At 40.4% G+C, this 15,103-nt stretch overlaps 1 protein-coding gene across 3 annotated transcripts in view; it reads right to left on the bottom strand.

Annotated features, from left to right (window-relative positions):
- RAB31 (RAB31, member RAS oncogene family) overlaps positions 1-15,103 on the bottom strand; it is a 70,151-nt gene that overhangs the window by 30,819 nt on the left and 24,229 nt on the right. For all 3 annotated transcript variants that reach the window (XM_033010646.2, XM_033010645.2, XM_042798222.1), the window contains exons 2-3: positions 11,736-11,815; positions 10,385-10,466 (exon numbers count right to left, since the gene is read on the bottom strand). In XM_033010646.2, coding sequence (XP_032866537.2) covers positions 10,385-10,466; positions 11,736-11,815 — 162 coding nt within the window. The remainder of the gene's footprint in view (positions 1-10,384; positions 10,467-11,735; positions 11,816-15,103) is intronic.

Genomic DNA, 15,103 nt, shown 5'->3' with positions numbered 1-15,103 from the left:
CTCACTTAGTACCTGTGACAAGAAGTTATCTCCCACAAACTTCAAGAATTTCCAAGACCTGCTTGTCAACATGTGTATTGCATTGAAGTAGCCTGAAAATCAGGGACCTGAACTGTAGAGGGTAGATCTGACCTTTTATGGTGTATGCACACTCCTCCCAGTCTGTGAACTCCTGGAAAAAACATACCTTACACACACGCTGATTTGTTTTTAATATAGATTACAAGGAATTCATGAATTTACAAAGACCTCTCAGATAACAGTAATCACACTTCACAGGAGCCATGCAGTTAAACTCACATGCTTCAAATTCCTTCAATACTGGCCCAGAAAGCACACTGAGAACCTGTACAACATCTTGGAAAATTCTCTCCCTTTTCTTTTGACCAGGTGACAAGAACATTTTCTGTAAAAAGCTGTTTCACTGAAGAATACTGCCAGTGTTAGGGCCAGAAAGCAAAAATAAAAATAATTTTTAAAAACCCAAACAAATAGAGAAGCAGATCTCTCTCACTGGATCCTGGACAAGTAGAACAGGATGCAAACTGGAACCAGGATGCAAACTACAATTTTTGGAGTAGCATTCATTTTCAGATGGATTCCCAAACTAGCTAGCTGTGCATCGGATAAGACCCAGGCTCAGCCAGAAGGAAGGAGTGGGAATGCATGGCTGAGAAAAAGGGGGAAGGACAGGACCACTAGAAGCCAGATGCACACCAGTTTAGACCACGCTCAAATAGCTCTGCACTTGCAGTACTTTGTGCACATCTGCTGGTACAGTCTACTGCCATTGGCAATTTTACTCTTTTTTTTTTCCTATAATGGAAGCAATAACCATTTTAAATCAGTATAGGTAATATGCAGAAGCAAATAAAACTTATTTTGAAACATTTTTGTAAATTTAATAATTAATCACTTCAACAGTGTGTTGCATTTTAGTAACGAATGCCAAACAATGTCAAACCATGTTTGACCTGCTTCTTGTATCAAGAAACATAAAAAGCGATGACCAGAGGCACAGCATATGGGAGGAATGCAGTTCCTCTGCTATTTAAGACAAAATAATCTAAATATTCCAATTCCTCACAACCTTGGAAAGAGGGAGGGCAAGACCACAGCAAGCTAGGCTCGTAAAGGCAACCACCTTTGAAAGGCACTCAGGTTCAGTAGTTGTTGTTAATCCATAAGCATCACATCCTTAGTCTACTGTAAATCTATTTATCTGCTCAGCTGACAGGACAGTTATTTCCTCTTTTGTGATTCTACAGTAATATTTTATCTATGAGGCCTATTAAGAGGATAAAATATTTTATCCATGTTCGGGCATGTAGCTTCAGGATTTGGGCTTTTTTAATATCAAGTGATAGATCTCATCTGGCATGTAAATTTACATTCCTATTTGAATAAACCTGACACTCAAGATTTCATATTTTATAACGGACAAAGTGACCAAAATGCGATTACAATGCATCTTAATGCAATTTCCCATGGCCTGTGAGGAAAAAAAGGCACTTTACAATTGTTTAATAACAATTGAAAATACACTAGTAACAACTATCAGTTATCACAGTACTGGATATCAAATAAAACCAAAATTACATCCCCTTTGTCATTCTTTTGTGCAGTCTAATAAACAAACAAAATGACACACTATGTCCCAGTCATAAGAAATCACTGTTGTCCACAGGAAAACATTAAAAGACTCTTTGCAACACTGAACAAATCAAGAGGGGTTGAAAAATTGTAACTCTGAGTAAATTTCATGATCTAATAATACTTATAATGAATGCATTTCATAAGCATGGATTTTCTAATATCACAAATGTACTAATAAAAATATTATGCAAATAATTATGTTTATTTGATTTTTTTTTTCTTTTAGATCAGTGCCCAAAAGCAAAATCCTCTTGAACCTTTTCCTGGCCTAATTACCTGGAAAAAAGAGAGTCACACAGAATTAATTAAAGGGATACAAAATACTAATGTGCACATTTTTGACCTGTCAAGGTCTAAATGTAGGACAGATGTCCAAAACAAGTGACACACAAAAAAACCTGCTCACAAAATTAAATCTCATGGGACTACCTTCTGTATTATAAATTACAATGTCTATAACCTTGATTTTATAGCCCAGTATTTCTGTATCCAGTAATTCCCAAGTAAATTAGGAGAAACAGGAGCAGTTCAAGATTTGGCATGAGAACAGCTATACTTCCCGAGAAGGGCCACCTGCAACGCTTGGACAGCCACCCCCAGCTCTGTCACATGGACACCCAGGTCGCAACCCCAACTTGCCAGGGAGCCAGCCCCCCGTAACCCGCAGCCAAGAGACATGCTCTGGCAGATGCCACCCCCACCTGCAGCCAGCAGCAGCTCACATCGCCTTGAGCTAACAGGGAAACAGAGACCCAAACCAGCCATCTATCAGCTCCCACCATCACAAATAACCACACTGCTAACCCAATTCAAAAGCTGATCAAGGTCCAGACTAAAATAATCTGGGGTTTTTTTTTCCTGTGATACTTCTACAGGGATCATATTATTTTGACAATTAATAAAATTCTCAATTCCTAATTCCTAAATTACTTGTAATTTATTTGCACCTTGACTTACTAATAGTAATTCAAGCATCAATGCTTGCCTTTAGCTGAAATATGAATATAGAGCAGTCTTGCAGTCTTCTTCAATCTGCTAAACCAGGCTCTTCTAGTCTGAAGATAAGGTAATGGGGAAAAAGCAGGGTGTAATCGCCTTTCTCCGTGCCTGGGCCAGCTTCAGTTCATCTTTCCTAATTGTCAGTAACCAGGTTGTAGGCAGCACTGTACACGTAAAACAGCCTTAACTGCACTTCCCTGTCCATGTAACACATTTCCCATGACTACATCATACACACAAGATCATCCTTTAACCAGTAAATACATTCACAGGTGATTTTCCTCCTCTGCTTCCAAAAAAATCATCTACAACTTCACAGCATACATTTTTGTTGGGAGTCAACAGGTACAAGGACTTGATGCTTTACTACTGAACTTAATTCCCACCATTTCCCTCCATGTCCTTCTAGGCACTGGGAATACCTCCCATCTTTGTGTAACAAGTGCACTACCATTAGCAGCTCACCTACGATGGAAATTTAGAAGTCCTGTGACTCTCATTCAATATCCATAAAAAGTTTGCCTGTTTGCAAATACTGATCCACCTGAGCACTCATTAGGCCTGTTCTGCTTCTATATGGGTTGATAACAACTTGTGAGGCTGAGGTCACTAAGCCATGCAATTCAACAGTTAAGTTGGAGGGGTACATTTTCCAATTCAACAGCTACAGCCAGGCTGAAAGAGCCATTCATAATATAAGAAAGAAACTTATTTCACCAAAGACATGCCAAAAAATTAAATCAATGACTTGTGTAGCTTCATGCAGACTTTTAGGGCTTGCTTCCTTAGAGGACACCAGACAGCATGCCACATATCGACACAGTTGGGTGCAATGCTAGCTGGGTTCAGAGCACCTTTGTACTTGTGCTCCTCTACTAACACATTCACTTTACACTGGCGGTTCATCATCTCTGACACTAAAGAAGTGAGGCCACATGCACATCAAGAAATTTCTTCTGAAAGCAAATCCCCTTTTCCTCTCAGTATCCAACTAGAAGTCACCCAACCTTTACAGCTCTACAGCCCTGCAGCACAGAGGAAAAATTCAGTCTGACATGGTGCAAATGCAAGTTCAGCATAACCAGAGTTGCTCTTGTTGATTCCAGGAGTATTTTGGGATTCTGCAACCCCTGATCTGGCCATCTCACTGAAGTCAACAGAAGCTTTGCCCTTGCAAAGGGCAGAAAAATGGAACCAGCCATTAAGGAATTTATCACCTGTTTAAGAGCTCTGCAGTATTTTGCCTTCTGTTTCCTATGCATGTCATCATGGAGGGGTGTATTTAGTCACAGGTAATGCTTTTCACATTTCCTCTGTGCTAACAGTACAGAATGGGGAAGAAGAAAAACCCACAGAGTAGCCATATTGCAATACTCAGAAGAAAAAACCAAATTCAATGGAACACAACATAAATCACACCCAAACTGTGGTAGTGAAAGTCTCTTCACCGTGTCTTATGTAATGCTGGTTTAGAAAGCAAAACAAAGGCCAAATAGAGAAATAAAAAACTACCACTCCTGCCTATTTATATAGAGGCTGACAAATGCTGCTGAAGACAGTGTGGATTCATTCAATCTGCCAGGCACACCAGGGAACAGTAATTCATGTCAGCAGCTCTTTGCACCATCCTGTAGTGCTACACCCCAGCGCTGGCTTACTGCCACCGCAGGGCTCTCTCTTCCAAACTCCACAGCCAAGAAGAAAAAAAAAAGAAACAAAAAATAAAGCCAAAAAACCCTCCACAACTCCTCTATTGGTTTGCTTTTACCATCCTAGACTGTAAGGAACATTGCTTGTTCTTGCTGCAAAAGGATTGTAATTCTGCCTACAAGCATGGCTGGAAAGGGTAAAGATGCACAGAGTAAGCAGAACCAAACCCGTGCTCAGCAAACACTATGCACCTTCTCACATCAAGGGTTGAATTCAGCTAAGATTTTTCCACATGGTGCCTTTTCAAGCATCTGCAGGTGCATAGCAGCACAAGAGTTGCTTCCTGGCAGCTGTAATCGTTTGACTAGATTTCATTCCCATTCTTGAGAAGCTGCACTCTGACTATGTATGTTGCATCTGAGTGGCCAAGACCAAACCACTTGGCTCCTCTCAAGGTCAGAGATCCTAACCCTTTCTTTATATGGGTGTCATTAATGGTAAGGTCAGCCACAGCTTCTGGCTCTCTGCTAGCCGCTTACGTGTGTGGGCAGTGACATCGCTCTGCAACTTCCTTCCCAGACTAGGACTTTCATGCACCTCAGTCCCCTCACTCAGCAGTCCATTCCCAGCCTCACCGCAGGTGATTTTGGGTGTCCTGTTTCTCCTATCCTTGGTCTTTCCTGCCATTCCACCCCCACAAACCCCTTCAGTCCCATCCCCAAACCCACCTGAAGCACGTTCCTCTTCATGCTTTGGATCCCATTCCTACAACCCAAACTGCTGAGGTTCTCATGGTGAAGAGCATGGTAGACCAGTGCCAGAAACACGTTACCACCAGCCTGTTTAGGAGAGCTGCCTTAACTGCTTCCATGGATCAGGTAAGCACCCATGGGGGAAGGGCCAGAGGTTGCCACCTCTGTGCTGCACGACCTCATGGAAGCTGCACTGAACAGTACCTATTCCACAGCTTGGGAGCTTCCACTTGCCCAAGTCTGGGCATTTACATGTCACCTTGTTCCTGTCACCTTCAAGGCAGCAGCTGCCAACAAACAGAAAACTGGGGTGTGGAGAGAAGTAAAGGCAAAAACCAGAAGTGTCAAACAGATCACTCTGACACATAAGCTTCTCACACAAGAAGCTGCATGGGGAGGGATACAAAATTCCTAACATTCTCAGCTGGCAAAGAGTGAATGGAAAAATGTTATGCATGAAAGCCACTATCAGATACCATTTAGCACTTTATAACCTGGAGTAGTTTTCCCCATATGACTGAAGACTGAGATTCCAGTTCTCGGGATTCTCGCAAGCTGAATAAACTGGGAAAGATCTGTCTGTCTCTGACCTACAGGTATTTTTTGTTAGTTAAATTGAAGAAGATATCTATATATAGGAATGAATATTTTTCTCAAATATGTAAGAATTCTTGAAGAGGGAAAAATCCAACATTTTAGGATAATCTTTTGAAGATACTTTAAATAAGCAGAAAACAAACTTTCGCAACATCACGGAAGTGACCTGTGCTTAGCCCTTCTGAAGTTTACAGTCATTAAACAAAGGATGCAAAAGACTTTACACCTAAACTGCAGCTCGCTGTCAAGCTACACATGCTAGAAGTTTGTTGAAGCTTAGGAAAAAACCCATCCACATACATCTCTCAAATGATTTACCAAGCTTTACACTCACTCTAAAAATAGTAAAAATAACATATTCACTTGCTAGCTCTAATGCCACTTGTGCTCTCATGAACACATATTCTACCAAATCACCTGTTGACCTTTGCAGCATGCAAGCAGCAGCCCACTGCAGGGTAGTCCTTACATCACATGCAAGGAACCACTTCCACACTGGACTGAGCTGTGAGCTACCATCACAGTCACCTGTATAAAATGGTAGAGCAAAATTTAGGCCATGCCTTGACTGCAGAAGTAATTTAAGTCATTGCTAGTTGGTGTTAACTCCTCTCAGGATAGTCTGGTTTCAGAAACTCAGCGATTAGGTTGCTCAGCTTAGCAGAAATGTCCCAGACAAGACTGCAGCAAAGACAAGTCCTCCTCCTCTCAAGGAGCATTTTCACCCCCTACCTTGTGACACAATCTCTGAGTCACTAGGACAACTACTTTCACTCAGAAAAGAGGGGACTACAAAGCACTGTAGGTATCTCATCAGTCAGTCTTTTCCTGGAAATGGAGCAGTTTAAAAAAAAAAAAAAATAACAAAAAAAAAAAACAAAAAACAACAACAACAACAAAAAACACAAACACCCACAACTCAGAGTAATTCCTATCAAGGTTTAAAATGGGCTCAAGTAATTGAGGCTCCTTCTAGTTAATGAAATTAAAAATCCCAGAGTTCAACACAGTAAATTTAAAAAGGACAGAGATAAATTTTCCTGCCCTAGAAACACAGCTCTCAGGTTCCCTGTTTCCTACAATATTCCTCAGCTGGCAAAATGGAAAGCTGGCAGCCACCCAAGGTATTCAGACAAAGCGTTGCAATTAGAAGCTACTTAGGGCACCATGAACGAAAATATATGCTAATAAAAACATCATTAACTAACTTGTGAAGAGACTTCTTAGGGGAAGAAATCTTTGCTAACAATACCATAATTGTCATACATTTAAGTCCTGAAGTCCACTGCAACAATTTAAAGCTGGTAGGGAAAAAGTGAGATAGGAAAAAAAGTGACATTTGGAAAATAGTGGGATGGAGGGAAAGTGACTCCAAGAAACAGAATAAAGCGAGCTTGTCTGATAGCACACCAACACAAAGCAGCTGGGTCTGCAGAGGCTAATAATTAGGCACAGAAAAGTAGGGGGATTTTCTTAAGTGTTCTGACAGTTTAAGGTTCTCCCTACCCAAAAAGGGAAAAGAGAAAACAAGATAAAAGGATTAAGAAGCTCTCTCCTTTTGTAATCAAGTACAATGTGCATTTTCCACAGAGAGCTGCTGCAGAGCCATGTACCCCTCTCCAATGTCTCCTTCAGGAAGCACACTGAGCATTCACTCCCACCAAGGCTACGATGGAAATGCTTTTGATCTCCATTTTCTGCTGCATTATTGTCATTCTGCAGAAGTGACGTTTGCTCATTATCTTCCACAAAATTGCAATTCTGGTTCCTTTTCTACTCTGCCTACAATTTCAGGTTTACTGACAAAAAGAAATAAAATCTGTTATCCATATGAATCAGAAGTTACCTGTTCTCCATGACCAACCTCCAACTGGCAGGTCTGGATATTAAGGTTCTTCAACTAAGCCAGGTGCTCCTACAAGGTTTTAAACCCAGCAGTGACCTGCATTTCTGAAGGTTTGCAACATTACAAGTGGCTATCTGAATATTGATTTAATGCCTCAAGGGGGTGCTGAGAGCTTCCAGCTGGCTTCTCTGAGCACCCAGGACTCCGCTCCTTTTCAGAAACAGCCACGTGAATTTCCAGTTTCTCCCAGCTGACTGAAGGCAGGCAGGAGGCACATGGGTTCTCATAGAGCATGCCTTAAATAAGGGCTTGAGACTAAGATATTTAAGAGTGGTTTCTCTAAAGTCTCCAAGCTGGTAGTTTCCCAGTTTGATGCCCAGAGAAACTCCTGAAAACGGAGGAGAAAACTCATGAAAAAGGAGAAACTCATGAATGAGGAGCACAGAAGTGCTTCTGGCTGCTGTTTCCACCTGCCTGGTCTACCACAGTTAAGGTCTAAGCTTAACTTTCGCGGTATAAGTAAGGCTTCAGTTTAATCTGATCCAGTGCTCTTCTGCCGTGAAGGCTCCATGTCAACACATAGACACAGCAACATCTGGCACATCTGGGAAGCACAGAGCACCCCAACTCCACAATACGCACACGCAAGTCCTATGCTTGGCCTTGTGTTTAGGAGAAGGAAGCCAACCAAAGGCAACGTTGAAGGCAACGTTGAAAGAGCAGGAAGTCCTAAACGACGCTATCAGCAGTATAGACAATAGGGGCATTGATGACGCTTCCAGACTAGCAGTGGAACATAAAGCCTCAACAAAAATCACAAAGAACAAGAGAAGGACAACAGCTCTCACAGCAGAAATACCACTTGGAAGACATTTATTTGTACACTATGAAAAACAGCAATAGGCCCAGAGGTTGGGACAGGCTGGAAGCTTTGGGTCATCACTGTTGTTCAAAGGATAATGAGAAAGAAATTAACAGGGGGAGACATTTGTTCTTATATAGCAGATGAGAAGAAGCAACATAAGACAAAATAACCAAAATCCCAGCTACAAATTAAAGTGAATAAGCTATTGAAAAGCATCATGTGTTTAGCTGTAAAATGGGGATGTTCTAGGACAGGAAACGACCTGCAACAGTATGGACCTAACCTTAGGAAACTTGTCTACCTCAGTACCTAGCACTCAACATCCATCAAGTTTGTTCACTGTATCACCCCATTTTCCTGGAGTCCTAGTGAAGGATTGGGAATACATTGTGCAAATACAGAAGAGAAAGATGGTCTTTGGCCTAAAGAGGTTATGAAAACCTGTAACATAACTTATCTGTAATAGTTTCTGAGCAATTTAACAAGGTTTGTGGTAGTCACTGCTCATCATTTTTGGACACCAAAAAAAAGGAAAGCAGATGTTTGAAAAATCATGAGCTTAAAAAAAACCTGAAAGGAAACATAAGGGACTAAATGGGAAGGATGGATTTTGTGTCCAAGAGTCAGAGCTCAGTTGCACATTTCCTGCCTCAAACGAGGCATCATTTAGTTCAGTAAATACAACTTTATTAATATTCACCTACTTTAAAAAAAAGTTTTGAGAGTCTTAAGACTGTGAGAAAATAGATTAATACTTATATCTAAATATCAAGAACCAAGTTGTGTGTGCTAAAGAGCTAAAAGAAAAAAAAAAAAAAAAAAGAAAAAGCAAAGCGGGACAGTGGAGGGAAGAAAAAGAGAATAAGAAAGGAAACTCAAACAATGGGAAAGAAAACTGAACCTTTGCTGCCTCTTGCAATAATTAGTCAGTTATCAGCTCCAGATCATGCAGAAATGGAACAAACAAAATTCAGGGGAAGGAATTATGATATACTTCAAATATGTTTTTCAAGATCCGTTTTCCCATCATAAATAACATACTGAATTGCTCAGAGTCAACAGATTTCATCAGGGCTACTGTACATCACGCTGCACATTGTAAATAAAAGCATAAGCATTTCCTGCACTTAACAGCAAAAATCTTCACTGCCTGCAATTCAAATACAAGGCATGGAGAAAACAGTGGGATATATCAGGAATGACATTACAGCCTGTATAAGCATCTCATTTTACCCCAACCTCACATGAGCATAGCTACATTTCTCTATGAACAGAAACACTGTAATTTCACAAGAAAGTTTGAAGATACTTTAAAATGTGTGCATGAGTTTTTCCATTTCTTTCAAATTTCTCAAGATAAATGTGGGTATATACTAAGAGAACTCTACAGTTCTACAGCCTTTTACTGCATCACCATTGAAGATATTGAAAGAAACAAATGACCAACCAGGCTTACACACAGTCAATATGAAATAATGCCCACAAACTCTGTTATGGCTTTTTTGAAAAGTCAAAGGAAAACATAAAAATCAAGATGAAAGCCCTAGGTAGTTCAGGTTGCCTGTGCTAATTTCCAATATAGTAACAGAGGACACAACCCGTGCCCATGTTCAAGGTCCCAACTCTGCCTGGAGTCACCACCTAAGTTCAAACCACCCACCAGCCCTATGTGCTGGAAGTCAAGTGCTTTCAAACACCAACGAAAGCTGCCACATGTAACCCTGATGAAACCAGAGAGGAGCTGGAGACCACTTGGGCACTGCCCAAGCTGTCTTGAGGAAAGTGTCTGACAACTCACACCAGGCTAAGTGGTGTGGTCAGCCTGCCTCTGCATTGCCCCACCTGTGGAATTGGAACATATGTACTTGGTGACTGCTGACCACCTGCTTCACAGAGCCCTGCAAAGGTTCAGTAGGTTTATACTTACAAAGTCTTCTTCAGATGAAAGCTTTAGAAAAAGTATGCCAATGCTTTAAAAGAGTCCAGGATAAAAAAGATGTACTGCAAAGGAATACTCACCCGTTCCTGACCAGCTGTGTCCCAGATCAGAAATTTATGAAGCTCATTCCCGCAAGGCACAGTTTTAGTCATGAAGGATGCTCTGAAAAGAAGGAAGCAGCAGAAATGTATAACATGACTAACACTCTGAATATGCCACCTACAGACCTTAGCCCGTTCTGTTGGGTTAGACTGCATACAGGGAAACTCTAAAACCTTGATAAAATGCCTACAGAAGTGAAAGTCTCCCCATTCTCAGGTAGAATATATGATACCTACATATGTATTTTAAAAGAAGGGAAAAGCCTCTGAGGTTCAGAGGGCATTTGTGCACGGTCCCAGGAACACAAATGCTCCTGCTGCTCACACATAGCTTCTGCTGCTAGCTAGCTCCATCTTCTCAGCCAGCATCATACCACACAACAAACGTGCAACTTTTCACTTAAATGCAGGACACTGGATCACCAGGGAACAGAAATATCACCTGCTGGAACGCATGTGGTGAACAAATGGAAAAAAGTTCTCCTCCTTCTCAACTCAGATCAGGAAATCTTCACGGCTTCTCGTATATTTTGTAGGAAATGCAATTTCTCTGTTTTCAAAAGTGAGATTTTTCTTCTTTTAGGAAAGAGGGTTACAAATTTATAGGCTTTTTCCATATTAGAGCATTTCAATTGAAAGCTGGCTAGGAGAGACTGCTAAACTCCAGTATATTTTATTTCCCTCCATCCTACCTGGATACTGATGAATAATTTCTGTTGTGGTAACCTTCTTCCTGGCTCATAAAAATGCATTTGATACCATGCACTGTCGTTACAAAAGCACTGTATGACATCAAATGACATATGACTGATCAAAACATTTCCTGAGAATGATATACCAGAGCTCTCCTCTACAGCCATTTGCAAATTGCTCGAATTTAACAATGCTGCATTGCTTATAAAAATACTGAGTAAGGCAAAAAAAGCGCAGCATTTTCTTTGGTTGTTTTCAGGGTGTGTGCTTTCAGTTGTCACTCGACTTCTCAAAGCACTAAGCAACACTTTACAGCTTCAAAAACAGGAACTTTGGAGCTGCAACAGCTACTGCAGATTGCAAGGATTGTATATTTAAAACATTTGATTAATTTCGAAGAAAATAAGAATAAAAATCTAGTCTATATAGACAAGTAATATCACCTCAGTGCAAGCTAGCCTTCACATTTTAATCTTCAAACAGGAAAAAAAAAAATCCCTCTAATTTTCAGAATTATGATAATAGAGGGAAAATATTTTTCTATTTGAGCAGAAGACATTTACTTAGCAACAACTTCAGCAGAGGGCAGTGAGGTAAAATATACAGAATAAAAAAAGATACTCTGCGTGGCACTTACCCAATAGTAGGACTAATATTGTGATCAAAGTGATCCTGGACAAATCGACAAACGATGCTTGATTTCCCAACCCCAGTATCCTGAAAATAAAGGAAAGCATGACAGTGAGTTCAGGAGACCCTAGATATCAATACTTCACCTGAAGAAACAGTCAAATACTAATTTGTGAAATTAAAATCTCTCTAGTAGCAAGTGGGGCAGGTTAAACATTTCAAAAGAACAGCAAGCACATGGACTATCCTTTGCAAATGTCAGCACTGTGAATGGAGCTCCCCGGTCCTCTTCCCAAACACTCCCTTCTCTCTAAACCTTGTATTTTTTTGGGTGGATTTTGTATTCCTGTTGCAAGGACTGCAGTACTTCAACCATAGCCATTTACTTATAAGAGAAAATCCCGTGCTTTCAAACACATGGTATATTACCCAGCAAAGCCAGAGAAACAATTTCATTCAGGTCTGTTGCAAGGGCAGCCCAAGCATGTTTCCAAAACAGATTACTAACACCAACCTTTTAGTACACTGACAGCACTAACTTAGTGGAACTAACCTTTTCATGGCAAGACAAGCAAGCCTACCTGGCGGGAACTTCACAAAGGCTTTGGGTGGTTTTGAAAAGACAAGAGTCCAAAGACTTGGATCCCCAGAGATGTGCAGCTATGCCTGTGCAGGTTGTTACTGAACTGTGGTGAAACAGCATTTCTTTAAATGCAACACAACTTGCTCTGTACACTGCAACATGGCAGGCTGCTTTAATCTGCAGGAATAATTTTTTTTTACACCCTCCTTCCCCCCCCAGTCAGTAAGGAAAAATAACAGCAGTACAGTACTGGAATAAAATTCAGAATAACGCGGGGGGTGCAGGGGAAAGCTTGACATTATGCAGAAATACTATTTTAGGCATTTATGATATACACAACTTCCCGAAAATGCAGCATTTTTTGGTTTGCCTCTGTTATTCCATGAAGCCTTGGATGGTAGGTAGAAGAACTTAAATTATACAGAGAATTATCAAGGCAGACAAATAGCAATATGACTATGTCTCCCATAGAATTGTAAAGAGCCTCCTTAGAGACAAAAAGGATGCCAGGAAATCGATCTTGACCTTTCTAAGACATTAACAATGACAGCCCAGGGTCCAGTCTAACTCATTAAAAAGTCAATGGAAACTTTTCTATTAATTTAATTGGAAGTGATTGCAGAACTACCAGACTGCACCTGGTAGTTCTGTTTCTATCCATATTTTAAAACACTTGACTAATCTACACAAACTTCTCAAAAAGTACCAAGACAAGAGAATACAGTTTAAGAACACTACACATATAAATATATATTAAAAAAAGCAACCTTTGCCCACACATAACCACACACATATATATATATAAAGCCTTTGCCTTTCCTGTAATCAATTTTGCAATATTTTCTTATTTTTGAATATGAAAGAATACCTGTATTTAGATTTCCTTTCACCATGCTTAAATTAAACTGTATCACCACTCCAAGCTAAATCTTTATAGACAGAGCTTACTAGAAAACCATCGTTTAAACTCTCATATTTAATTCAAAGGTGCCCTTAGTCAGCTTAAAAGCCATAATAAATGCTCATGCTACACAGACGGTTGTTTATCTACTGGGTTCAATCAATAAGAAAAAAAGATCAGAGAGAAGCAGTGTTTAAAACCAGCCCCACAGCCTTTGATCAATAGCAGCAACACATCCTGTTGCTATTCCCAAATTTTACCTTCATTACCAATTCCAGCTGACATCTCTGCATAATTACTAGACCAGGATGGCAGAACACTTTAGGAAAGGGGGGGAAAAAAAAAAAAAAAAAAAAAAAAGACCTTATGCAATGAAACTGAGGATCTAATTATTATTCCAGATTTTAAATGTTGTGAAGAAACCAGAACTACCACCCACTGAGTGCAAGAAACTACATTTCCCTCTTGCAGGGACACAGTTTCTGCCACCATGTTCAAAAGTAGACATTGACTCCCATGACCTGTTGATGCTTAAGTTTTGTGTACTTCCTTCAGCTCCCTTGACAGGTCACTCAGAAGGGCAACTGCAAGTACAGCTCCTGAGCAAGAGCAGCCCGGTCTCTGGCAAGGACACGACATCCACAAGCGTGGATTAAAGCTTAGCTCATTTTCCTGGAAGCTCGTACCTCTTCATCTTTCAGTTCGTGGTTCTTACTAATGTTTCATGCTAATGTTAAAGGAACTTTAAAAGTTTCCATTGCTCTCACAAGCACGGCTGAACTTAAGCATATGTCAGGCACACCAGTAGCCCTCAAGAAGCTTAAAGGCATTCTTACACTTTGCTCCTGGGGTTGGACTACTGAAAGGGCTAAATTTAGCTCTGACATAACTTCAGTGAAACCAGTGGACACGGACCACAAATGAGCCTGTCTTTAGGACGACCACTGTTGCAGCCAGTGGTCAGTGCTTTCCAGGAGCCAGGCAATTTATTGCACCAAGGGGTTCAGTTGAAACAAGCACTCCCAGCTTCCGTTTTGTTGCCTGGAGGACACAGACAGACAGCTACTGGAGTATAATTAGAGCACAGAGGGGAAGGAAGTAAAAAAGAAGATACCACTTAAGGCAGTGATTACCATTCCATCACAGTATTTAAAACTACTTAAGACAGTTTTCAGTCCATGTTACTGTACTCCAAGATGCTCACCTGCCTAAAAGCAAAGCAAATCACAGTGCATGAACATTATACAATAACTTGAATTAGTTGCAATCTTTTACTGCTAATCAGATCTTATCTTTTACTGACAATAGGGAACTATCTTTCAGGTCGATCTCACAGAATTCAAGGAAAGCATGGTTGCTTCAAAGAAGAAGAAAAGGAATTCACTACTCAGCAGTGCACTGAAATGAAACCTGCTTGCTAAGGCTGTACAAAGCTCCTCTGCTACGATCTGCTTTGTCCTTTGCTATATGGTCTTCCTCTACATATATCCATTTTTCTAACATCTGATGGGGATGATCATCCTTGTTTTGTTCCTTTTTTTTTTTCAAACTTGTCAAGCCACATGCCTGGGTAGCACTCAGGCATGCAGATGACTTATTTTTCCAGTTCTCAAAGTTCTGCTTTTTGCCAGCTTTTTACACCCTCTAATCTGTTTTTCCTGTTTGTTTTACTCCATGTTGGTGTACATAAAACATCAAACATACACCATGTAAAAGGTCACAGCAGTATCAAGCTGAGTGGATTAGACAAGTTTCAGAAACTCAGAATATGTCCTCAGGTGTTATGTCACACTTTAAGAACCAGATCCTGCAATTCTTCAGAAAAATCCTTACACAAGGAAAATCCAAAGGTTTCAGCACTATACTAACTGACTCATCATGATCAAGAGTG

This window comes from Tyto alba, unplaced genomic scaffold (assembly GCF_018691265.1).
Source record: "Tyto alba isolate M040663 unplaced genomic scaffold, T.alba_DEE_v4.0 Super-Scaffold_27, whole genome shotgun sequence".
Classification (NCBI taxonomy): domain Eukaryota; kingdom Metazoa; phylum Chordata; class Aves; order Strigiformes; family Tytonidae; genus Tyto; species Tyto alba.
The sequence above is the reverse complement of the archived record's forward strand: the minus strand, read 5'-3'. Positions and strand labels throughout refer to the sequence as shown.